Genomic DNA, 27,906 nt, shown 5'->3' on the forward strand with positions numbered 1-27,906 from the left:
TGAATTCCTTGATATTTTGGGGGGTAAACGTTTCTTTCTTTTCATTTTCATGCCACGCGGTTAAATCCACAGCGTAGGTGAAGGCAGCCAGAGTCTGCAAAGTCCGAACAGGTTAGGGCAATGTAAGGAGGACCAATCAAGCCACACAGTACACGAGTAGCGAACGAGAGATAAGTGTCTGGCATTAACAATGTCCGCCAACTGGGCGGACGGAGCGCGGAAGAAATGGGCTCTCTAAGGGTGCACTGTCCCCCCGCCCCCCGTGAACCCTCCCTGGGGTGGGGAAGCCGTTCCTCCTGCAACACCCCTAGGGGGGCGTCACCCTCGCTTTCTGGCCCCTTCTGAGTACCCACGGGGCCTTACACGCCTTTCTCACAGTGCCGTAGTTTTAAAATAGAAACCTGTAAGAGAAAAGGGAAGGGGCAAAAATCTCACGTTTTCAATGCACGCTCACGCAGTTCTGCGCAAAATGTAATTATCGAAACAAAAGAAGCATTAACTCCTACATTTAATTGTGATACGAAGTCAAACGAAGCGTGGCACTAGGACCCTTTCTTCCACACAGTGAGCTTTGAATCTTTTTCAGGCTCCCCGACTCAGATTTTCCACTGCATTTTTGGAACCATTGTTAATGTGTATGTGGCATAGCGTACATGTCAGACGTAGTGGAGTGTCTTCTAACCGCTGCACAATTAGAAGTTGCCCACAGTTCATACGTCCAGGGCATCGATCATATCACTGGACTTCACCGTCTATATATCACGTTTTCTGGGGCTGGGTTAATAACTGCAGTTTTCGGTTTCAAGCTCTCCCCTGTGTAATGTATGTTTACTGTCCGCCAATGTAAACCACTGCTGCATTTTTCTCCGAGTAGACGCATTCCACTCTGATGTCGGTCTGTTTCTTAAATGAATAATGCCTGCAGCCTTCTTCCTTCCTCCCTCCCCGCCCCCATCAGGGAGGAAGTACTGCTTCTGCTTTTTTTTTAACACGTGTGGCTCAAGCTCATACTTGTTGAGGAACTCGACAGGAATGTGAACCTGCAGATGTGCACGACCATGTGTCTCTTTGGTGATTAAACTGGGGTTGTTCTCGCCTTTACTTTGTTACGAGCTGAGCGGCGTACCGTTAAGATTTATCACTTTTTAAATCTGTACACTGAGCTTCTTTTCTGCATTTAGGAAGCATATCTATTAACACGAGCTATCATGTACGTTACAGAATAAGCCATTCATTTATAGAGTGATCATCAGACGTGTTAACACTTGCCTGTGTAGTTGGGTTTTCACTTTTGCTGATTCAAGTGTAGAACTGAGACTCGTGGGCCTTTGAATCCATCGTGCGCTTCTCAAATATGAGCCTCTGACAAAAGTATGGTAGGTGCATCGATGACTTAACATCAGTCTTTTGAATTATTCAGATGTGGGGTTTCTCTCTCTCTTTTAAAAGATAAAACAATAAGGCTGACACATCACACAATTAGTATGTTCTCATGGGATGTTATACATCTGAAAGTGCAGAATGACACATAATAACTCTTTAGAATGGCATAAAATATCTGGGATCTAATTTATATGGATACCCCGCAATTCAAGGACAGAAAACAATATATGGCAGTGCAAACATTAAAAAGAAAGGTCACTCCTCAGGGGGTAACTAATTACTATATTGTATGTCCACAAGAATGCATGGAGTTATTTATTTTTTTGCGCCTGGCTTCAAGTATTGTTACCAGTTCTTTATAATATATAGGATAGGCTCAGGTGGCCCCACCCACAGGACTATTACTCGCACCCCATGCTGTTGCGTGAATCATTCCACCTTCTTAAAGTGCTTCAGTCAGAATGCATGAGCAATTATTTTATCGATCTGAAAAATACAGGTTCGATGGCATCTGTCGCTGTAGATACGCATGTTCTGCAATAGCTCGCCATCTGGTGTTGGGCCGGAGTGTTACAAGTTGTTTTTCTTTGAAGAAGTCTTTCGAGTCACGGGACCGAGTGACTCCTCCTTTTGTCTCCATTGCGCATGGGCGTCGACTCCATCTTCGATTGTTTTTTTTCCGCCATCGGGTTCGGACGTGTTCCTGTCGCTCCGAGTTTCGGAACGGAAAATTAGCTAATTTCGGAAGATTTTCGTCGGTATTGTTGCGTTCGGGATCGGCGTACTTAGATTCCACACCGCATCGAAGATCGAAGAGCTCCGGTGCCCTTCGGGGTAGTTTTTTCGATCCTCCGTCGGGGCCTGGTCGGCCCGACCGCGTGCTGAAGAACGCCGATGGAACGGACCCCGTTCCGTTTCTGCCCCAAATGCCACAATAAATACCCCTACACAGACCAACACTTGGTCTGCAACCTGTGCCTGTCACCTGAGCACAGCGAAGACACCTGCGAGGCCTGTCGTGCGTTCCGGTCCCGAAAAACACTCCGAGACCGTCGAGCCAGAAGACTTCAGATGGCGTCCGCTCCGACAGCCCAACGGGAGTTAGAGGAACAAGAAGAGGAAGGTACCTTCTCGATCCAAGACTCAGACTCCGAAGGTTTCGACGATACACAAACCGTGAGTAAGACGTCGAAATCCACTCAGAGGAACATTTACAAGGCCCAGGGGACGCCACTGCCACCAGGCCATGGCTCGACCCATAAATTCGGTGACCGACCGTCGGCACCGAAAAAGGCCCAAACAGTGCCGAGATCGTCCGACTCCGGTCGAGACACCGGCACGCAGCCTTCTCGGGACCGAGAAAGTGCTGGAGACAAGCCTCGACACCGAGATGCCGGTGTGGACACGGCTCGACGCCGAGACAGCGGCACCGAAACAGATCGACGCCGAGAGGTTTCGGCCCCGAAAAGGAAAAAAGTCACCTCGGAGCCGAAAAAACACGCAGACAAAGTTTCGATGCCGAAACAGACTGCAAGCGACCCAGCTTCAGGCTCTTATACAGAAGAGCACTCGCTAACCTCCCAAATGCAGAAGCATAGGTTTGAGGAAGAGCTACAAGCAACTGATGTGGACCATACGCAAAAGCGTATCTTCATTCAGCAGGGGACAGGAAAAATAAGCACCCTTCCCCCCATTAGGAGAAAGAGAAGGTTGGAGTTCCAGACGGAACAAACACCACAACCAAAAGTGGTGAAAAGAGTTACACCACCACCCTCTCCTCCGCCCGTGATTAACGTTTCACCAGCACAAACTCCATCACACTCCCCAGCTCACACCACCATGAGCCAGGGTGACCAAGATCAGGACGCATGGGACCTATACGACGCCCCAGTGTCAGATAACAGTCCGGAGGCATACCCTACAAAGCCATCTCCACCAGAGGACAGCACTGCGTATTCTCAAGTGGTGGCTAGAGCAGCACAATTTCACCACGTAAGCCTCCACTCAGAACAGGTCGAGGATGATTTCTTATTCAACACACTCTCCTCCACCCACAGCTCATACCAAAGCCTGCCTATGCTCCCTGGTATGCTCCGGCACGCAAAAGACATCTTTAAGGAGCCGGTCAAAAGTAGGGCAATCACACCAAGGGTGGAAAAAAAGTATAAGCCGCCTCCTACGGACCCGGTTTTCATCACTACACAGCTGCCACCAGACTCTGTCGTTGTAGGAGCAGCTAGGAAAAGGGCCAACTCTCACACATCTGGAGATGCACCACCCCCAGATAAAGAAAGCCGCAAGTTCGATGCAGCTGGTAAAAGAGTCGCAGCACAAGCTGCAAACCAGTGGCGCATCGCGAACTCCCAGGCACTACTTGCGCGCTATGACAGAGCCCACTGGGACGAGATGCAACATCTCATTGAACATCTGCCCAAGGACTTACAAAATAGGGCAAAACAAGTGGTTGAGGAGGGACAGACCATCTCCAACAACCAGATACGCTCCTCCATGGACGCTGCAGATACAGCTGCACGGACAATTAATACATCTGTAACTATCAGAAGGCATGCATGGCTCCGAACGTCTGGATTTAAACCAGAGATTCAACAAGCAGTTCTCAATATGCCTTTTAATGAAAAAGAACTGTTCGGTCCAGAAGTGGACACAGCGATTGAGAAACTCAAAAAAGATACGGACACTGCCAAAGCCATGGGCGCACTCTACTCCCCGCAGAGCAGAGGGAATTACAGCACATTCCGTAAAACGCCCTTTCGAGGGGGGTTTCGGGGTCAAAGCACACAAGCCAGCACCTCACAAGCCACACCGTCCAGTTACCAAGGACAGTATAGAGGAGGTTTTCGGGGACAATATAGAGGAGGGCAATTCCCTAGAAATAGAGGAAGATTTCAAAGCCCCAAAACCCCTACTACTAAACAGTGACTCACATGTCACTCACCCCCTCCACACAACACCAGTGGGGGGAAGAATAGGTCATTATTACAAAGCTTGGGAGAAAATCACTACAGACACTTGGGTTCTAGCAATTATCCAACATGGTTATTGCATAGAATTTCTACAATTCCCTCCAAACATACCACCAAAAGCACAAAATTTAACAACACACCATTCCAATCTCCTGGAGATAGAAGTGCAGGCACTATTGCAAAAGAATGCAATCGAATTAGTGCCAAACACACAAATAAACACAGGAGTTTACTCACTGTACTTTCTAATACCAAAGAAGGACAAAACACTGAGACCAATCCTAGACCTCAGAGTAGTGAACACTTTCATCAAATCAGACCACTTCCACATGGTCACACTACAAGAAGTATTGCCATTGCTAAAACTACACGACTACATGGCAACTTTAGACCTCAAGGATGCTTATTTCCATATACCAATACACCCATCGCACAGGAAATACCTAAGGTTTGTATTCAAAGGAATACATTACCAATTCAAGGTACTGCCTTTCGGATTAACAACCGCACCAAGAGTCTTTACCAAATGTCTAGCGGTAGTCGCTGCACACATAAGAAGGCAGCAAATACATGTGTTCCCATATTTGGACGACTGGCTAATCAAGGCCCATTCGTTCATACAGTGCTCAAATCACACAAATCAGATCATACAAACCCTCTTCAAACTCGGGTTCACCGTCAACTTTACAAAATCCAACATTCTGCCGCGCAAGGTACAACAATACCTAGGAGCCATAATAGACACATCAAAGGGAGTAGCCACTCCAAGTCCACAAAGAATTCTAAATTTCAACACCATCATACAACGCATGTATCCAACACAAAAGATACAGGCAAAGATGGTATTACAACTCCTAGGCATGATGTCTTCATGCATAGCCATTGTCCCAAACGCAAGACTGCACATGAGGCCCTTACAACAATGCCTAGCATCACAGTGGTCTCAAGCACAGGGTCACCTTCTAGATCTGGTGTTAATAGACCGCCAAACTTACCTCTCGCTTCTCTGGTGGAACAACATAAATTTAAACAAGGGGCGGCCTTTCCAAGACCCAGTGCCACAATACGTAATAACAACAGATGCTTCCATGACAGGGTGGGGAGCACACCTCGATCAACACAGCATACAAGGACAATGGAACGTACATCAAACAAAACTGCATATCAATCACCTAGAACTTCTAGCAGTTTTTCAAGCACTAAAAGCCTTCCAACCAATAATAGTTCACAAATACATTCTCGTCAAAACAGACAACATGACAACAATGTATTATCTAAACAAGCAGGGGGGGACGCACTCCACGCAGTTAAGCCTGCTAGCACAAAAAATTTGGCATTGGGCAATTCACAACCAAATTCGCCTAATAGCACAGTTTATACCAGGGATCCAAAATCAACTCGCAGACAATCTCTCTCGAGATCATCAACAGGTCCACGAATGGGAAATTCACCCCCAAATTCTGAACACTTATTTCAAACTCTGGGGAACACCTCAGATAGACTTGTTTGCGACAAGGGAGAACGCAAAATGCCAAAACTTCGCATCCAGATACCCACACAAACAATCCCAAGGCAATGCCCTATGGATGAACTGGTCAGGGATATTTGCTTACGCTTTTCCTCCTCTCCCTCTCCTTCCTTACCTGGTAAACAAACTCAGTCAAAGCAAACTCAAACTCATATTGATAGCACCAACTTGGGCAAGGCAACCCTGGTACACAACGCTGCTAGACCTATCAGTGGTACCCTGCATCAAATTGCCCAACAGGCCAGATCTGTTGACACAGCACAACCAAAAGATCAGACACCCAGATCCAGCATCGCTGAATCTAGCAATCTGGCTCCTGAAATCCTAGAATTCGGGCACTTACAACTTACCCAAGAATGTATGGAAGTCATAAAACAAGCCAGAAGGCCATCCACCAGGCACTGTTATGCAAGTAAATGGAAGAGGTTTGTTTGCTACTGCCATATTAATCAAATACAACCATTACACACAACTCCAGAACATGTAGTGGGTTACTTGCTTCACTTACAAAAATCTAACCTAGCTTTCTCTTCCATTAAAATACACCTTGCAGCAATATCTGCATACCTGCAGACTACCTATTCAACTTCCCTATATAAGATACCAGTCATTAAAGCATTCATGGAGGGCCTTAGGAGAATTATACCACCAAGAACACTACCTGTTCCTTCATGGAACCTAAATGTTGTCCTAACTAGACTTATGGGTCCACCTTTTGAACCCATGCACTCCTGCGACATACAGTTCCTAACCTGGAAGGTGGCATTTCTCATCGCCATTACTTCCCTAAGAAGAGTAAGCGAGATTCAGGCGTTTACAATACAGGAACCTTTTATACAACTACACAAAAATAAAGTCGTCCTAAGGACCAATCCTAAATTTTTGCCAAAGGTTATTTCACCGTTCCATCTAAATCAAACAGTGGAACTTCCAGTGTTCTTTCCACAGCCAGATACCGTAGCTGAAAGGGCGCTACATACATTAGATGTCAAAAGAGCATTGATGTATTACATTGACAGAACAAAAAACATCAGAAAGACTAAACAACTCTTTATTGCATTTCAAAAACCTCATGCAGGAAACCCAATTTCAAAACAAGGTATAGCCAGATGGATAGTTAAATGCATCCAAATCTGCTACCTTAAAGCTAAACGACAGCTGCCCATTACACCAAGGGCACACTCAACCAGAAAGAAAGGTGCTACCATGGCCTTTCTAGGAAACATCCCAATGCAAGAAATATGTAAGGCAGCCACATGGTCTACGCCTCACACATTCACCAAGCACTACTGTGTAGACGTGTTATCCGCACAACATGCCACAGTAGGTCAAGCTGTATTAAGAACATTATTTCAGACTACTTCCACTCCTACAGGCTGATCCACCGCTTTTGGGGAAATAACTGCTTACTAGTCTATGCAGAACATGCATATCTACAGCGACAGATGCCATCGAACTGAAAATGTCACTTACCCAGTGTACATCTGTTCGTGGCATCAGTCGCAGTAGATTCGCATGTGCCCACCCGCCTCCCCGGGAGCCTGTAGCAGTTTAGAAGTTACCTTCAATTATTTATATATGTATCATCTCAACCTTAAATAGGTGCATACTTAGTCACTCCATTGCATGGGCACTATTACTACAATTCAACTCCTACCTCACCCTCTGCGGGGAAAAACAATCGAAGATGGAGTCGACGCCCATGCGCAATGGAGACAAAAGGAGGAGTCACTCGGTCCCGTGACTCGAAAGACTTCTTCGAAGAAAAACAACTTGTAACACTCCGGCCCAACACCAGATGGCGAGCTATTGCAGAACATGCGAATCTACTGCGACTGATGCCACGAACAGATGTACACTGGGTAAGTGACATTTTCATTACTCATCACCTGTTTGCTATATTCGATTCTCAACACCACAATTGATGGACAAAGTTATGCACATCCTTTTTTGTTTATATCATTGAACTGAACTGAGATACGTTGGTATATTCCTTATAGTGCATGGTCCTGATAAGTGTCAATATTTTAGCGCGTGCCGAAACATGTTGATGCGTTACTTATGACATGAAGAGTAAAACAGTATCTTTTTAGCTGATTAATAGGAATACATGTTGTAGGCGGGCATACACAGTGTAGCTATAGCACAGCAGATGAATAGGAGTGCTTCCCCGAGTGTTGGATAGGGCGCCATATAACGAATCATGCCACACTCTGTGGGCAAGGGGTTCAAGCACCTATGATGTGATGCCATAAGGAAAGTAGTACAATAGCATACAGTGTCTCCCATCAACATATCTAGTAACGTTTTTTGCTATGATACCTGTTTGTCTTAAGTGTAGTGGATGTACATTTGGGGGGCTACAAAGAGCTTCATTAACTTATATCCTTTAATTTCCCTTTTAGAGTGATGAAATAGTCTGAGAAGAGTACCAGTTCTAGCCCTACATATGTCTTAAATCTTCAGTTTCACAACAAATGTTTTTTATTGCAACCAATAAACACTGGGTTCCCGATAGATGATAGAGAAAGGCATTTCTCAATAGCAGAAGAAGCACAGCTTTTTGTTTAATTTAATTTCTAGTTGCTGTCCACTTTAGATGTTGGACGTTTTTGAAGGGGCTTTTTAATCCTTCTGTTCCTGATCACGTTGCTTTTGAATAAAATGTCCATAAATGTCTCATAATCAACAACGTTTTCAATATTATTATTATTATTAGCATTGTTTACTGTGGAGGAGATGTAGTTAGCCTCAGGTGTGTCAGGGCACCGCCGTAAAGGGAAAAAAAAAACATTTTCAATGTAGGGCAAAATAAGTGCAACAGAAATATGAGTCGTGGTGTGCAGTGCATATAACGTTGCAGGCATTATTGATAACCTGTTCAAACATATAGGGGGTCATTACAACCCTGGCGGCCGGCGGTATGTTGGCGGTAACACCGCCAACAGGCTGGCGGTGTTCCGCCAGCAATTATGACCGTGGCGGAATTGCCACGGCCATACCGCCGGCCCCTCCACTTTCCCGCCAGGATTCCGCCTGGCGGTCATAATCCCCAGGGCAGCGGTGCCAGCACCGCTGCCATGGGGATTATGAGTCCCCGACTGCCGGCCTGTCCATGACGGTACACACCGCCATGGAAAGGCTGGCGGTAAGGGGACTTGGGGTGCCCTTGGGGGCCCCTGCACTGCCCATGCACTTGGCATGGGCAGTGCAGGGGCCCCCAGGCATAGCCCCGTCGCGCATTTCACTGTCCGAATTTCGGGCAGTGAAATGCACGACGGGTGCTACTGCACCCGCTGCACATCAGCATTGCCGCCGGCTCTGTTACGAGCCGGCTGCAATGTTGATGTGACATTTCCGCTGGACCAGCGGACGGTAATACTGTTACCGTCCACTGGCCCAGCGGAAATGTCATAATAGGGAGACAGAAATACCGCTGGCAATGGCGGTATTCTGTCTCCCGCGGCCTCGGCGGTCTTGTGAAAAGACCGCAGAGGTTCTAATGACCCCCATAATGTTTTACAGGATGTAGAAACAGGTGTAAGGGCCATCATGTCTTTGTAGAGGACAAGAAATTACCACCAAAGATTTATACAACATTTAAGTTCAAGATTCTTGTAAGTTTGTCAGTATTCATGAAATAATGATCTTCAATTCAAGTTTACTAGTCACTGGTGCGCGCAGAGCATACATGAGATTGTGCATTGTATGACCGCATCCTGATTAAACCCAGAGCCCTGTCAAAGTGTTCCTGCTATCCTTTTCACTTCGATTTGCACTTTGGAAGCCTCCTTAGAACTTGTCACCATTTGGCGTGCATGTTCGTGCAATTAAAATTTGGAGACATATGAAATGATGGTATGTTGCCATATACAGTCTATAAACCATCTAAACTCCCTACAATCTTAATCTAGAGTGCGTTCTAAAACTATCATTCTAAAAGAATATTAAGCACCAACCCATTTGAGAAAATACAATACCAGATTATAACAGCATCCTAATTGAAACTGCACATCCGCCGCATATCCACAGCTCTTAAACGACTGATACCAGGACAGCTGATAACAGAAAAACATTTTCTAGCATCTGTTGTTCAAAAGTTATATACATTAGTGGATGTTGCTGTCAAAAACTGATAAAGAGGCCTATTTTTGTGGTGATACCAGATAATCATTTTAATTCATGGTGAGGAAAATTTCAGTGTAGAAGGTCTGGAGCGTGTGGGATGCCCCACTCAGCATTATGAAATACAAGTAGTATTATCCAAGATTGCTGAAATAATCTGCAAAGAGGTGAGGTTTGTATTCAACCCCACCCACAAAGTTTTCAGTGGCTTCATCCGTCCATGTATACACATATATGCTCACACACATGAACATCAGTACATTATTTTGCCAGAAAGTAAAAGAAAGAAGCACCCCAAGATTTCTGCCGATGCCTTCATGTTAACACATCGACAATCCTTTGTAATTTTGTTTTTAATAAACTTTGCACCATTGTAAAGCAAATTAGCTCTGGCAAAGTCAATAGCTCAGCGCCTGGGTATTAAATGTGAAATATTGCATGACCAATGGGTTATGATGTTTCCTTTAAACTAAGCAAGACAACAGTTACAAAGTCAATAGGGCATGCCTTTTGGACTGGGTGAATTTGACAATATTTTTGTCAGTGTTGGGTCATAAAGGCAAAAACAACGAACACAAGCACAATTGCTTGAAAGCATGTAGGTGTCACAAAGATGTTGCCTAGTGTGATGACGTGTGCGTATGCATGACTTGGTCGGAATTTTTATTTTTTTTAATTTTTTTTTATTATTCACCCTTCCAAGATGGTGCAAGCCGATTGAAGTCGCAAATTAAAACAAATAATAATAATAATAAATGAGCTTGAAAACCCTTTTAAAATAAAAAAAAAGGAGCAGCCTGTTTGCAAATAGTGGCCAGCCTCTAAAACGTTTCCCTGAGGACCACCACAGGGAGGTGGGGTGAATAAAAACAACAAACACCAAAAAGACGAGATTAGGAGATCAGTGGACAAACTGGGGGTTTTGGGAATGAGCAAGCTACATGGGGCACATCACAGCGGTGTTAGAGGGCGGAGTGATCGCATGAGAGAAACAATAAAACACATGCCCTCATTGAGTATTGAAAGAAAAAGAAAAAAATAGTTCTCTGGACGTGATCAGTGGAAGTACAGGTATTCCAATCGAAAATATTATAAAGAAACTGTGCTCTGGAGATGGGACAGCCATAAGAAGATGAAGGGAAGCCACTGAATAAGAACCAGGCAAATGTATGACAAGAAATCCAATCAGTGATAAGTACTGGACTGGCGCTAAGCCCACAGAAAGATTTTGGTACTGTCAACCAAAGGTCCTTAGGCAGCAGAAGCTAAAAGCTGTTTGTAGTCGAGATTTAAAATGGCAGTCCTGCCTTACCTTAAAAAAAAAATAACTTCTTGTTTTCCCAGTCTGATCGAGTGATGCCTTTAGAGTCAGAAAGTTTGTCACATCTGTTAATAATTCAAGGTTGATGGTGGGAAAAATGTTAGTTTCAGCAAATTCAACATGAACTGCACGGAACAGTGGCCACAGATTATTTAAGCAAAAAGTGTTTTATAGGCACAGGTTGGCCTGATTTGTCTATGACCACTGAAGTGTGACATGCTTTGAAGATAAATTTATATCGGCTGTATGCCCTGTGCCCTTGTACAATGCATGCTTGGTGCCAGCTGCTCGTAAGTGGGCAGAAGAATGCTAAATATTGTCACGTGACTAAAGTTGTTTAATCAATTGATTTCCAGGAGCACTAAATGTACCTCGGAGATATTGCTGCCATTCATAGGAATTTGTTTGAATTCTCGCTGTCTCGTTTGGATGTAATACGGTGGCTTTTCAGAGTTCAAACCACCTTATTGCCCCATGTGCTACTGATTCCTGAGTCAAATATTGTAGGTCAACACAAATATTTTTAGGATCAACCACTTTCATTTGATTAGAAATCAACGATATATATGCACAAACAAAATCATTATGTATTACAACACAAAACGTGTATCTTGATTCCATTTATTTTCAGTCTGATAATCAGAAAATTGTTTGAAGCTTAATATCTCTTGCTCTCAGCAACTCATCTTAAACTTTCCTTCTCTTTGTCACCAATCATCTCTTATCCTCTCATCCGTTCTCTTACCACTTCCAACTTTCAACCCAGTCCACTGTTACCTCTCTGCCATCATACCTGCACTCCTCTCCCTTTTCAATCCACTTGTCAACAACCTGTTGCCTTGCTTTTCCTCTCTCGCTGACCATTCCCTGTCGCACAGAGTTCCCCCCTCAACTATCCGTATCCCGGAATGCCGTCCTTGGGCTCTGTGCCGTGCAGATTCAGCATACTATTCGATATGTGAAGTTTATCAGCCTAAGGGGTCTGACCCCGTGTGGTGCTGGTCTCCGAACACAGATATGTAAACTTACCCAGTAGAATCCTTCTTTGGATCTCAGCGCACGTGCCCCTGGCATGGCTTGGTGGACTACTGTTTTCCCATGAATACAGCAACGCCCCAGATTGTTCTACTATGCTTTCAAAGTCTGTAAAGCAGCAAACCTTGTATTAATGGTGAACTGATAGTCCTGTGCACCCTTTCAAGAAATCTCATTGCCCTTTTTCTTTTTCCTATTTAGTTTTGTGGCTTATTACGGTCCACGGAACTCATCCCTTTTGCCTTTCCTGTTCATTGTTTTAATCTGCCTCTGTCCAATACATCATATTATTTACAGTTCACGTTTGATGACACCCAGTTTCTTCATAGACTTGGGTGGGGTTAGGATCAACTGCCTATATATTTCCTAGATGCATCTCGGCCATTAGCGACTGGATGGATGAAATTGGGCAGATGTACAAATTGAAAAGAAAACTGTTTTGGGGGTACATTGCACTGATAAGTTGCAGAACGGCACATTTGGCCTTTTTCCATTGGTATATGCCCCATGTTCATCTCCGCTGTTGAAAAACATGTGCTTAGAATTGGGCTATCCTGTCCCTCTCACCTTAAGTCGTGGCTTTGGTCAGCGTCTATGTTTTTAGCAACCCCAAATGTTTAAGTAAACATTGACTTCTGAAGTAAGGCATTCCTTTTTTGTTGTGACCACCACCCACTTCTCTCAATTTCATTACTTCTTGCCCACGGCAGTTCTTTTGGTATGGTGCATGCCGACATTAGCTTCGGATAGCTGTAGTTTGTTCACATTTTTGCAAATCTTCTGTGGAAAAAACATTGTTATCCTTGGCCTTTGCGTCCTTTACACGTTCCTGATGGAGAGTTACATATTTCACGTGCACAGTGTGGCACGGCACAGCAGAACTGTTAACCGGAAAACAACCTCTTTCTTCAGAAAACTTGACTATATCCCATCGTGTACTCTGAGATCCTATGTATGTATTTAATTGTCTTCTCTTTCTTGGGGGCAGGAAAGGGATTCCTACCCTTTTCTGTCTGGCTCCTGCTTCGTAGAACTCCTTTTGCTCCTCAGAGTTTGAAGTGTCGTTGTACTGTTAGAAAAAGAGTGAAGATCTAATTGTTCCCCAGACATCCTCAGTCCATGCCCACACATGTGGTAAGCAACAGGAAGCATCTCTTAGGAACTGCAGTACGGTCCCTGTCCACGCATGTGGTAAGCAACATGAAGCAGCTCCTGTGATTGGAGTTCTGGTAACGTGCCCACCCTGCTATTGGCATTTCCTCAACAGGTCTTTTTCAGTTTGGGTTAGTACTAATAAGCCATTTTCTAACATTCCAACCTGAATTTAAGCTGCTCTGTTTTTCTTAACTTTGGTATACTGAGAAGAAAAAAGTTTTGGGAGTTTATTGCAATGATGCACAGTTTTAGGTTCCAAATGCAGCTATGTAACTGCATTTTATGCTGGCAGTGAAATGGAGTAAGTTCATAAGCTTCTGTAAAAAGCGTATTTGAGATGTATGTTAGTTGAGAGCAATTTCTTACCTAAGACTCGAGGTAACATATCTAAACACATGGTAATGTCATTTTCTAAAGTGCACCATTCTCCAGTTTGGTACCTGAGCACGGAACAAAATATCCACAAATAGAGCAGGTGTGGATTAAGCCAAGTTTTTACAGATTCTTTGTGGACATCATAATCCATTAAAGGCCACTCCTTCCCTGAGTGGTGACCCCACCTCGCACTCAACAAAATGTATAAACAGCATATTGCATTCTGCGTATATTTGTATACACTATAGGAAGTACTCATTTAGCACATTGTTTGCAATTGTATTCACTTAGTGAATAATTGTTTTTATTACCCAACGTATTGCTACCTGGTCTATTGACCATAAAAAAGGTGAAAGGCCGAGGTATCGTTTCCAGGATTCAGACCCATACCCTGAAGGCTATGGGTCTGAATCCTGAATTTCATCATCTCGCCGATGAGAACTTCAGTCATTAGCTATTTCAATAGGTAATCCTGGATCATCGCGAAGTCTGGTACTAAAATCATCTCTCTTTGAGAACAGGTACGTGTGACAGTAGCGTCTTGGTCCAGTTTAAATAACTGTTAAACCAGTTGCTAGGTTGCAGGCTCCTTCCTGCATTAATATTCTCAATTCCTACTTTCCTCTCTTGTGGTCCATCCTTTTTCTCTTCTCCTGGACTACGTCATCCATCTCTGCTGTCTCAGACTGAGTTCCATTAATAAGCTGTAATGAAGAAACGTGGCACGGATCAAGCAGTTTCTCAAAATGTGTTTCTAAAATGACTCATCAGCCAAGTTTGCAGTTCTTTGTGTATTCATATAATTAGCATAACGTTATTAACATAAGTGGGTGCAGTAAAAATCAAAAGGGAGAGATGGGGACTGAAGGTTCTTTCAAAAAGCTCTACATGCTGAATAGGCTCAGCACCATAAAGGTTCAGTGCATATAGAACACAGGACTCCTAAATGTTGAGCAGCCCAGTCATATTGCAAAGAGGCACAGTATATGATTCTGGACGTGACATTTCTATGGTGCACCAGTGACAGGGATTGCTGCTGCTTGAAGCCCTCTCTCTCTTTGTATGGTGCACTGTACATTCTTCTCCAGCTTGGTGAATAAATTAAGCATCCTGTTTTCGGATCCATTCTGTTATAAACCGTTCTGTTTATTTGTGGTTCCTGGCTTTTAGACAAAATGTTTTTCATCCTGCCCCTACGAGCACTTTGCAGTCACTTTGCTTTAGACTGATGGTTTTGGGTTTCTCCTGCTCACATGCACTTGTGCACTGGGCTTGCAAAATATTTTGTGAATAAAAAAAAGAATCTTAAAGTAGCTTAGAACTCGCCCCTTACTTATCTGAACGTACCATTGTCTTAATCCAACGTCGATCAAATTGATGTGCTTCTGATCGGCCAGCACGTAGTCTGATTTCACTTCCTGCTGTCTGCTGCTTTGCCGCCCATGCCATCATGTGGAGCCGGGACCAAGTACTCCTTCCGGTCAGTGCCGTTGGCTACTGGCCAGTGTCCTTCTACTGACCATATGCTTTCTAAGGTGCTTTTTGTGGCACTCCTCCCACAGATTCTTATCTTGGATGCTGTGCCGCAGTTTTATTCTCTGGGATCAAATGCAGCCCATCCAGTGCCTCGACCCCCACAGCCTCCCGTCGGACAGGAACCTGAGCCCTGCGGGTGCAGCAAGAGAGATGCTGAATCCCCACAGGTAAAATCAGTTCAGCCGAGAGCCACATCGCCCAGAGAAACTCCAGGAACAGCCCAAGCCTCGGACGCTTTGAGCACCACCGACTGAAATCCAATTTAAATATTGCTGTAAGCAACTCTTCGCAGTCAACGTTTTTCCCTGTAAAAAATCCTTATTACACCAGGTTTCAAAAACGAGTTCTATCATAATTGGTGAAAAAAAGATGCAAGCAAGAAAGGTGCCACAAAGATGAACTTTTTCTACTTTCTCCTCCTTTTTAGTTAATCACTCTATAGAAATTGGATGTAAAACAATAGCCCCCCAACATGCGTGGAGTGCGAACCACAGCTTGCCTCAAGCTACAGTATGGCTTTCATTTATATACAAATGCGAGCTTTAAAAAGACGGACAGTGCTGAAATGATGGCTTTAGGTGGGGAAACCAGCTAAACTAGTGTATGTTTCCTGCATTTCAATTTTAACTAGGAAGGAACATATTATAAACTTTTAGCAACCATATCATTTTATTGCTTAAAACTACAGTACGTGCAAAGCAGGAAACCGAAACGTGGGCAGAAATATCTGCAGTTAGTCCCCAACAGTTTCATATAATTTCACATTCTCAGCTCTGTGACTGCTGTGTCCTGGGATGACCAGAAACATGCAAGGATGATCAAAGGCCAGTAGAAACATCAAGTAAGCCTAAACGGGGCTAAACTACGGCAATAGGGCACCTAAGTGTACTTTAATCCTGTTCTAATACAAGCTAATTTAGGGGCACAGAAGGTTGTTCGTTTTCACCGTTGATTCCAGGACCCCTGCAAGCACTGAATAGAAATTGCTTCCTTTTCTTTTGCAATGCCTAATAATCAGGTTAGCTAGCAGCATGGAATGCAATAAAAAATTAATATAAAAATAATAACAAAGCTAAAAGATGTTAGATAGGCAAAATATATTGCCTTTGCCAATGCTTGTTTGATACAGAGTCCCTTGAAGGAATTTGCAGTGCTCTTATTGAGTACACCTTACATCAAACCAGTTTCAGAGGGACACAACACAGCTTGTTCAAGAAAGACCTTTTCATAGGGTTTATGAAAAAATGAGGTGAGCAAGAAGAAGGCACAATAAGTGCCACTGCTTATCTTGCTGACTTCGCCCAAATCAAAAGATGGTTGTTCCCTTACTTTGTAGTAGTGCGGAAAGTGTCATGGTGCCGTTAGTTGTATTCACCATATCAGTCTGTATAGTACATATAGGATTTCTTAAAGCAGGTTGAAAACTCATTATTGCAGTCATAGTCCTTGCAGTGTCAGAATTAATAATAGTAAGAGTAGCAGAAGTAGTTGGGGCGGTAGTAATAACCTGGACTGGTGAAGTGAAACGAGCAGCAGTAGTAGTTTTCTAGTTGTCTTAATATTTGTTGTTAAGATGTATGTGAGAGTACTATTGGTACCTCGATTATTAATTGTGGAGTTCCTTTTAGCCTTTCCTTTGAATGAAAGTTGTTGATTTTTTCCAGAGTTGTATTCTAAGTAGTTGAAATGGTACTTTGAAAGTGACTCCATGTAACGGGCCTCTGAATATTGAGCTGCATTTTATAAGGGGTTATTGAACCGATTAATAGTATTTTTACAAGTTTGGTCATACCTCGTCATCAACCTGGCGGGAGATTGAGGTGGTCATTTCTCCTGCCTGCACAACATACCTCTTCCTATTCCAGCGTGCTGTGCTGAACGTGGGCTTCTGTTTTTACTTCCTAGAACGAGACTGTGGTTATCGGCTAGTATTTGTGGGAGTTGTTCATTACTGCAAGGGTCCCTGGGCCTTTGATACTAATACATTGAAAATGGAGAGTCGACATATCCTTTGTACACTTGACTGTTCAGAGGTAACGGGGTCAATCAGTGAGGGCTCATATAAGGGGAGCGTGAATATTGGAATTGTAAGTGATTCAAATTGAATGTCTATTCAGTGTTCTATTTTTGAGAAGGTTGTAAGATTTTATTTAAGGTTCAAGATATAGTACAATTAAAATCTTACAGTTACTTCTTGGCTGTATTTTACAACACATTTAAAATGAATTCCTTTGTTAATGTACAAAATCGCCAAATAAGGACTTGCATAGTCTCCTAGGAAGTATGGTGTGCAGTTGATAGTCAGTGCCATGCATAAATGTCCGAAGTGAGGCCTGTTTTAGGGAATGCTCGAGAGTTGTGGGAAGACTGGGATAGCACCGTTTTGGAAAGCAGTGAATCTGTGATAATGATAAAGATCCTTTGATTGCCACAGTTTGCGCAACCTGCTGAGTCAGGTTTAGAGTTTGGGATCCCATGAATATGAGCTGTGGTTGAAAGTGCAGTCCTCATCTCTGGGAGTTAAGCTGCACCCCCAGGATATTAGAATTGTCTCTTAACCATAGTTGTAGAACATAGTAAATGATGACCACAGGAACCCACCCTGAGAAAAAGTTCCCTCTGGCCACTTAGTAAAGTTTTATTATAAGATTATTACTTGTGGGCATGTTCAAGGCATTGGAGCCACGTAATGCGAAGAGGCTCTGTTGCGCATTGAGATCAGCGTCCTATCTCTTTAATGAGCCCCCTCACACACACACACACACACACACACACACACCTAACCTTGGTCTAAACCCTCCCTAGCCTGAAAAAAGTTATTGAGTCACACATCTGATTCACAGGTAGAATGTAATGTTTTACCTTTACATGATCATGACTCCAAATAAAATTGTAACTATTGCTTGGTATGTGTAAAACAATTGTGAGTGTAAGTCTGTATGATTCTTATCTGACAAGCACATGGTGTTAATGCGTACAGGCATGGTTTCTGCTCTCAGTCTTCGTCTATTCTCTAGATTCACAGCATCGTCTTGACATGTATTGGTGCAATTACCTCTTCTGTGAGTCTTGTCTCTGTCTGCAAGGCCTTGGCATTTGGAGGCTTAGTTCTTTCCCATGGGGGTAGACTTCCTGTCTGCATGGTCCTGTAGTGCAGAGGTGCGTATGTATCCGAGTCTAGCATGAATGTCTTTGTGATCTTGACGTGTACCTGCAGGTCTGCACCACGAGCAGGTTCTAGTGCGTCCTGCTTGGCTTGTTACCTGGACGCTGTCCCAGCAAACTCTAATCCCTTAAGGTAGAAAGTTATATTGATTTCCAGAGTTAGGACACCCCGGTGCTGTGTGGTAGTTCTTACACATGTTCTTCTCTCTCTCTTTTAGGAACAAGCCAGAAGCTGTTGAAGTGACATTTGCAGGTACATTCCTTTCAAAATCATTGCTTTCTTTCTTTTAACACTAATGCTTTGAAAAGTAAAATGCAACACAAATGTTTACACGCGCATGTCGAGCTCTAGTGCCGATGTTCATCTCATCTTGTTGAATTAAAGGATGAAGGCTCGCTACCTGAAAATATGCCTATAGAGAGTCTTGTAATGGAAATTGTAAGGTCATCTTGTTTTGCTTAGCTGTGTGGTCAACCCTGCCCCACAAGTTGGTGCACATTTTTTGTATCGGCAATTCCCCAGACCAATTACTTTCACTGCAAGCAGACGGATGACTCATTTCCATATTGATTTATAATGAGCCTGCTTTGGAATATTAGATCAATATGACTGTTTTTTTTTCTGTTTTTTTTTCTCTCCATTTACTGCACATAACTAATACCACTTACAAGTGTCGCTGGACTTTAAGTGTCCAGCTAGCAGTACGCGTTTCATGCAGTGCACACTTTGGGCTTCATTAACTGTTTCATCAGCTTTGCTTCAGCACCCTAAGGTGTTAGTGTGCTAGAGTAAAGCTTTCCCATGCAAGCATCTCAAACACTCTAGTCCAGTGGTTCCCAACCTGTGGTCCAGGGACCCCTGGGGGTCCGCGAAGCCTTCTCAGGGGGTCCGCAAGAGCCTAGAAAATTAAAAAATATTAACAAATATTGACAAATTAGGTCCCCAGCTTCCAGTAGTGACTCAGGCAGGGGTCCCCGGATTCCCATGATGATTCAGTGGGGGTCCCTGGGTTCCATTAATGTTAAAGTGGGGGTTCACAGAAATCAAAAGGTTGGGAACCACTGCTCTAGTCTGTGCGTACTAGCTTTCTCGCACTATGTGGAAATGTTTGGCGTACAGAGAGTGTGAGGTGTTAAAAACATACAGAGAGCTTTGAACACGTGAACAGTCTTGTGCTTGGACACGCCTCTATATGTGCCTCATGCCTCTTCACTATTCATTTAAGTTCAGATGTCCCCCTGTGCTTCAGTGTCTGTCGATGTCTCCCACGCACTGTCCAGATGCCCCAAGATGCTGCCATGTCTCTTCCTGAGCCCTACACTCTCCACCTCTTTCCTTGTGTCCATCGCTACGTAACACATTTGTACCATGTGCCGCCAACCTCGTATGGGTGAACAGGAGCTAGAGGGTTTTGTGACATTTGTGAATCCTAGAAGGCATGTGGGTAGTGCTAAGTTGCGTTGGGCAGAGAACCGTTCCCGGGACATACCAAGCTCCCATGGAAATCACCACCAAGGCAAGGCCTCATCTGCCCTAAGTTTGCATTGTCAGCGATATGAGTACGATGCTGAGTTCAATCAATCAATCAAGGATTCATAGAGCGCACTAATCACCCGTTAGGGTCTCAAGGCGCGGGGGGAGCTACTGGTCGTAGAGCCATGTCTTGAGGCGTTTCCTGAATGTCAAGAGGTCTTGTGTCTGGCAAAGGTGGAGCGGTTATGCAGTGTGCTCAATATCCAGTACTTTATGGGGCTCTCCTTTGAAGCTATGAACTCCAGGGAGGAGTTCGGAGCAAGGAGGTTGATGGAGAGCTGGAAACAGCTTCCCTCCATGTGCAGCAAGCTATGCCCTGTAAGCTGTGTGGTTTCACTAAGCTGGAGATTATGCTGTCTGTGTGCATTAGTAGTGAATATGTATTCCTGTGCGCCCCACGCTGCAAACTACCTCCCACATAACAACTTGGAAGAACTTAGGGTGTTCATTAAGGGCCCCTGAAAGGCACTGTCTTAATATGAGGCAGGTGCTGATTATCATTCCAGCAGCCACTACTAGTGTTTCTTTTCTGGGCTAAAACTCTTAGGATGGGGTGTAGGGGCTAACAGGGAAGGTCGTCTCTGCTGCTTAAGCTGGCGTAGATACACATCCCTTATAAAGTTATGTTGGCACAGCAAAAACTGGAATTGTTTTGTGGCACAGAAATAGTCTCCGACTCTCTGCCTCCATAACTTGAAAATATCAGAAATATTGTCAAGTCCATCATTTCAAAATGTCACACAGTCGATTCACAGCAAGAGTTGTATCAAATATTGGATGCCAGCCACTTAAATCTGTACAAGGATGGACCTTAAAGATTCCCAGGTGTGCCTAGATCCTCTGCATCTGTTATCGGAAATGAAAGATTAATGAACTCGTGGCTTTGTGTCCCAAACTTAACGAGAAGATAAATAATATTTACAAAAATGTTCAATAGGATCAGTGATTTTTTTGTAGTCATTGTCTGTTCTCAATCTTACTGTGCATAGAAAATGCTGATATGCAATGGCGTCCACATAGTTGCACCGGTGCCTCCTTTCTGTGCAGTCATCACATTGCACAGACTCTGCATCCTGCTGACTGGAGAGCAGCCCATCCAGAAGTGATGCTCTTCTGAGTCTACCCTGGTTCTTGTGTCAGTGAGTGGCTGTGTTTCCAGCCTCCACCATATACATGGGGAAAGCGAAAAAACACACCAAACCATGCACTAACCTCCAATTGACTTTGCCGATCCTTCCGAACTGACTCACGAGAAGGGCATTCAGGATGGTCACCGTCCACTAAGAACCATAACCAAGTCCGCGGCTAATTTTTCTGGTGGGAAAGTGGGCACAGAAAAACATGCGTCTTCTCTGCCTGGAAGTCGAGCTGTTCGGAGTAATGACCTCCAACAGACGTTTGGGATGCTCTAGTTTAGTGTGTTGCTTGCATCAGATTTCCAAATGGCAGGAAGTTGCGAGTATTGCTCAGAGAGTTTGTCCTTAACACCTCTTCTTCCCTTGCAGACTTCGATGGAGTCCTTTATCACATTTCCAATCCCAGTGGAGACAAAACGAAAGTCATGATCAGCATATCTTTGAAGTTCTATAAGGAACTACAGGAGCACGGTGCTGACGAGGTGAGTGCTAAGATGTCTACTCTAGTGAAGATGTTGCACCAGTAAATTGGGTCTGGGATGCAAGTCCTTATATTGGCATGAAGTGTGATTTTGAGGCTATGGCAAGGATGAGGTTAAGGAACGTTTCATGGTCCTGGAGTTGCAATGCTGCTGTTCTGGTCATATTGACTGCAATGCTGGGTCCTTCCTCTGGGTAAGTAGTGCAGTTATATTGGACAGGAATCTTGACTAGATTTGCCCATTCCAGATAGAGTGTGAATCTGCTAGTGAGCCGGGAGGAGATTATTGAGGGTACCTCAAGGACTATATCTAGGTTAGGTAGTAGTGGTGTATATATTTGGTTGGCTTGTATCATGGGGAAGTTGTTGGAAAACTGGTAAAATATTGTATATTAACATGCTGATAAATCTGGCATGTTTTTTGGCTGCCTCAGTGGGAACACTCACCTGGAGTTTCATGGGAAGATTGACTTTCAGGCGATAGGTACATAATATTTTCGCAAATCTATGAAAGCTGTATTCAGCTTGGAAAATTCCCTGGCAATGAATGACTGGTGTATATGTCTGAATTCGATGTACTATGAAAAACTGTAGGCTGGCCGCTGTTAGTACTGCTTTTTAATGTTCAATACATCACTATATATTCTAGGCATTTAAAGAATGTTATGTTAAATGAATATTTTTTTAACCAACACAGGGGTAAAGGGCAGAAGGTGGCACACCTAACTCAGACTCCTCATACAGGGAAACATGCTCACATTTTAGTTGAAAGTTCATGATTAGTCTGAGAAAAGAGGAAGACTTGGAGAGAAGCTAATCTTACAGCATAGGTAGTCAAGCAGTGAGTATTGGGAAGGCCCAGTGGGTTAGGAGTTTTAAACTATGAAAGAGTATGGAAGTAAGATATGTCGAGAAGGGGAAGTTAACATGGATTCTTTGGAAACCCACGGTATTTTTGTGTCCCCAACAGTTCTTGAGCAGCAGAGGAAGCAATGGGCGATTATTGTTAAACAGGCGGCTTAAATCACATTTGAATGCCAGTCAAAGTGTGGCGATGAGCTGCCCTCGTGGATGAAGTGGCACGCTGATGGGTGCCAGCTGTTACTGGGGGCCTTGGGCTCCAGGGACATGTTGGTTTCACTCAGATTATTTAGTTGTGCTTCCACTGAAGAGTACTTGTAGCGCACTTTTTGACTTGTGGCAAATCTTTTATTCAATATGATTAAGTTGGTTATTGTGGCAAGCCAATGATCATGGCTATAGATCGGATCTATTTATTATTAAAATTTTATGCAAAGCAGAAGTTAACAGCATTAATCATTTAAGGATAGATTGTTATTTCTCTATCATAAAGCCACCAAAAAGGTATTTTGCTGCATGGAATCTTACCGATTACTGTGGTAGGCAAGGGTTTCAGTATTGATGTGCCCTCCACTCTGACAAACACTGGGGGGTTTCAGTGTGATATTTCTTGTTGAAACCTATTGAGAGGGGTCATATACTGTTTTTAAAACTGCATTTCTACATATTTTTTTTTTTTTAAATCTGTTTGTGTGATGGTTGCCAATATGTGTTGGTTAAGGTTAAAGTCAATGGTAAACGTTTTAGGCCTTATAGATTAATTGCAAAAAGTCTTGCCATATTTCATAGGTTTGATCTTATTATGAAACACCAGTAGGCCTGGCCTACTTATTGTGAAAAGCATGTGATAAAGGAACAGCCTTTTAAGGGTGGATTGTTCTAACCCTGCGCTAAATCTAGCATGCAGGTATTTTGTTGCTATAAATCTCACAGATTACCATAGTAGGCAGCAGTTTTGGTGCTGGCGACCCACCCAAATAAACCATTGTAATACAAGAAATGCACTAAGATACAATAATCCTTATTAGTCTATTTTAGAAGAGAGCAATTTGATTTTCCAACTTTACATTTGTAATTTCTTTGACTGAATGCCTATTGGTTGCCCTGTGGGAAAACTTGCACTCAGTACATACAGCAGGCCTTAGTTGATTGTAGTGAAAGAGCCATTGTAATAATTATAGGCCTGATTAGGCACAGGGAAAAATCATGTCAAATTCCATTGATCTGATCTGTTTATTAGGAAAACATTATGACAAAGACAGTAGACCTGCTTTGTTTATTGTGAACAACGTGTTAAAGCCAATAGGCCTCTAACAGTGGATTGGTATCACACTAAGTTACATGCTGTAACAGGTATTTGGTTATGTGTAATCTCAGATGACCATAATAGGCAAGTCTTTTAGTAATGGTTACCCGCTCTTATACACCAGAGTAAATCATTTTCACTGTAATGATTATTGTTAGGCCTGTTTGAATGGAGTTGTATATTGTTTTACCAATTGTAATACTGTACATGTTTGTAATTTAATTATATGTATGTATGATGGTTGCCAGTTAATGAACACCTCAATAGGCATGTATTGGTTATAGTGGCAGGCCAGTGCTAAAGGCTATAGGGCCTATTACTTTACTGGGAAACATTATGACATTCCTAGGGAGTGATGAAAAGTTATGATCAAGCAAGTAGACCTGACTTATTGTAAAACACTTGTATTAAAGGCAGTAGGGTTTTAGGGGTGGCTTGTGATTACACTAGGCTAAAGCCTGTAGGCAAGTACTTTGTTATACTGAATATTACAGATTAGCGTATTAGGCAAGAGTTTTGGTGCCCCACCTGAACAAATCGTCAGGGTAGAAGATTTGATGTATGATAATCCTTATTAGGCTCTGTTGGTAGTGATTTTATATTGTTTTGAGAACTGTAGTTTTATGCATATTTGTAATTGTATTACAGTGAACTTGATGGATGCCTTGTGGGAAAGTTTATGATAAACACAATATGTCTGAGTTGGTCATGGTGTTAAGCCAAAGAAAAAAGCTATAGGACTGAATGCTTACTATGAAAAGTTACAATAAAGGCAGTAGGCTTGATATATTGATTGTGAAAAGCTTGTGCTAAAGTCAGTAGGTATTTAAGGCTGGATTGTTAGCCGAATGTCATTTACACTCTGCTTTCATCCATAACAGCATACTGCTTGGGAAAATGACTCCTTCCTCATCATCACTAGCTCTCTGGCCTTGCCTTGAATTACTTCAGTTTCTAATCATATTTGCTCACCCGCCTGAAAATGTGTGTGTCTCAGTGTCAGGGCTGGTAGTCCAGTCTTTTGGTTTTCATTCTCATTCTGTAGGTCCCCTTTCATTTCTGTGCTTATCAACGTTTTTTTCTTTTTTAATTTTTCTCAAGAGGTACTTACCACTCTCTAGGCAGCCCTAATGGGTCACCTGTTTCCTGCTCAAGTCATCTTCAGTGTGTCACATCCCACGTGGCCACTTTCTCTAAACCATGCAAGTGCTCTGGAATGCTGTTGTCTATAGTGTATTGTAACAATAGCCTCTGTAGAATACCCTGCTATTTTAGTTTCGTTGTTGCAGGCAAAAGCGTGCCGTCTTTAGGTACAGCATGATGTATTTTTCTACTTGCATTCTCATAATTTATCATGTATATTTTGAGAGTGTGTGTTTTATTGCAGGTGTGTCAGAGGGTGAATACAAGCATGAGCCAGTGGCTGCATGAATCAGTCAATCAATCAGTGCTTATACAGTGCTACTACTCACCCGCTAGGGTCTCAAGGTGCTGGTGGGGTGAAAAAGTGTACCGTTCACTGATGAGGTGGTTCTTAAAAAAACAATGTCTTCAGTTCCTTCGTGGAGCTGAGGAGGGAGGTGGTTTGTCTGATGTAGATGGGTAGGGCATTCCAGGTGGTGGTGGCGAGGTAGGAGAAGGAGCGCCCTCCTGTTCTGGTTTTCTCGATGCGGGTCTGTGAGAGAGAGCTGGGCTGAGCGTAGGGCCCTGTGGGGTATGTGGAGGTTGAGCCGCTGGTTCAGGTAGGCTGGTCCGGTGTTGTGGAGGGCTTTGTGTGCATGGGTGAGGATCTTGAAGGTGATTCTTTTCTCTATGGGAAGCCAGTGCAGTGTACGCAGGTGTTGCGAGATGTGGCAGTGTTGCGGACCAGTCTGGCGGCGGTGTTCTGGATGTTTTGTAGCTGAGGGAGGGTCCCTGTGGAACTCTGCAGGTGGTGGGTGTGAGGTCTGCAAGGAAGGGGTTGTCCCACTTGTTGAGTTCTGCCGGAGACGAAAGATTGGATCCAATCGAGGGCTTTGTCTCTGATGCCGGCTTCGTGGAGTCTTCGTATCAGTGTGTAATGGGAGACTGTTTCGAATGCCGCTGAGAGGTCTAGCAGGATGAGTGCCGCTGTCTCTTCCTTGTCCAGCAGGGAGCGGATGTTGTCTGTTGCAACCAGAAGGGCTGTTTCGGTGTTATGGTTTTTCCTGAATCCAGATTGGGAGATGTCAAGGATGTTGTGGTCTTCTAAAAATGAGGCGAGTTGGCTGTTGACCGCTTTTTCGATGACTTTCGCAGGAAAAGGGAGTAAGAAGATGGGCCTGATGTTTTTGAGGTCGGTGGGGTCTGCCGAGGGTTTCTTGAGGAGGGGGGTTGATCTCTGCGTCTTTCCAGTCGTCGGGAAGGTGGCGCAGCTAGTGAGTGGTTGATGGTGAGGTGGAGCTAGGGAGTGATGGTGTTTGCTGCTCTGTTGAAAATGTGGTGGGGGCATAGGTCCGTGGGGGCCCCGGAGTGTATGGTCCTCATTGTTCACAGAGTATCTTTGGTGGTGAGGGGGGTCCAGGTGGTGATTTGCTGGTTTGTTGGTGTCAGGTTTTGATAGCGGGGGTTCTGCACATGGGTTGTCCTTGCTGAAACTGTCGTAGACGGTCTTGATTTTGTAGTGGGAGTAGGTGTTGAGTCTGTCACAGAGGTCCTGTGAGGGTGGGATCTCCGTTGTTTCACTGTTGGGTTGGGCAAACTCCTTGATGATGCTGAAGCGTTCCTTGCTGTTGTGTGCGTGTGAGGAGATTCTGTCTTGTACAGCTTTCTTCCTGGTGTTTCTGATGAGTTGGTGATGTGCGGTGGTGGCGGCTCTGAAGTTGCTATGGGCTTCTGTGAATTTGGAGTTTCTCCAGATTTTCTCGAGGCGGTGACAGGTGCATCTCGGTTCCCGGAGTTCGGGGGTGAACCAGCTGGCTTTCTTGGCGTGGGTGCTGCTGTTCTTTTTAAGGGGGGCTATGGTGTTGGCGCAGTCGGGGATCTATTTGTGGAAGGTGCGTGCTGCATGGTTTGGGTCGTCGTCGTGTGCGATGGCAAGGGCGGCAGTGAGGTGATCGTCAGTGATTCTTGTCCAGTTTCTATGTGATGGTTTGTGTTGGGGTCTGATGACAGTGGGTGTGTTGAAGGTGAAGTGGATGCATTGTTGGTCTGTCCATGGGAGTTCTGAGGTGTGATAGAAGGTAGCAGAGGTTCCTGTTGTGAAGATGGGATCATGAGTGCAAAGATAAGTGACAGAGCATGCATTTTGACTTAGTGAGTGCCTAAACCCATCAATGACACAAAAGCTACTTTCATTCAGAAGCCAGAACTATTGGCATTGCCAGTTCTTATTCTGCTGTCAAACCAGACCTAACATGGAATGTACGATAACCCTACTCTTCTCTGGTAGCACTACCAGAATTTGTAATTCACTTGCACCGCTCTACATACAATCTCCTATGTGATAACCTTGAAGTAGAAGCTTAAACTTATTTTCAAAACACAGACGTCTATTATCCACTAAAGACTCCCAGGGTTGCTTTCACATTTTTCTTCTTCCCCCAGTGACTCTCTTTCACCTCGATTTTGCCCTGCCGGTATCTTTTATTGTATACTTTCTTTCCATACTATTGTTTATTGTGTTTCTCAGTACTCACAAAGTTAAGTTGTTATCTTCTGTTGCTTACGCTCCTTTAGCTTCGCCATATTTTATTTGTAAAGAACTCTAACGCCTTTAGGTATGTCTGCTCTAAAAATATGCATACATAAATCATTAAAAACATGTGGCTCCCCTGCCTTTTGTGGCCGACAAAGGTAGCACTAGAACTGCACTGTAATCTGTGTCGAGTTCCCGTGGGCGGGCCCCTTTTAATACAAGCCCTTTTATGGCTGCAATAAAAGGACCTTGAGAAGTGCATACGGGGAGTTTGACTCAGTTCCTGTGTGTGTTTTTACAGAATATCTCACTGCGGTTGAAGCAGG

At 43.8% G+C, this 27,906-nt stretch overlaps 1 protein-coding gene across 1 annotated transcript in view; it reads left to right on the forward strand.

The window, feature by feature from the left end:
- The window catches only part of ARPC2 (actin related protein 2/3 complex subunit 2), an 80,756-nt gene that overhangs the window by 8,584 nt on the left and 44,266 nt on the right, over positions 1 to 27,906 (forward strand). Inside the window, exons 2-3 of the mRNA XM_069227084.1 lie at positions 18,826 to 18,860; positions 21,647 to 21,759. Of these exons, the coding sequence (XP_069083185.1) occupies positions 18,826 to 18,860; positions 21,647 to 21,759 (148 nt within the window). The remainder of the gene's footprint in view (positions 1 to 18,825; positions 18,861 to 21,646; positions 21,760 to 27,906) is intronic.

Source organism: Pleurodeles waltl, chromosome 3_2, assembly GCF_031143425.1.
Source record: "Pleurodeles waltl isolate 20211129_DDA chromosome 3_2, aPleWal1.hap1.20221129, whole genome shotgun sequence".
Taxonomy (NCBI): Eukaryota; Metazoa; Chordata; class Amphibia; order Caudata; family Salamandridae; genus Pleurodeles; species Pleurodeles waltl.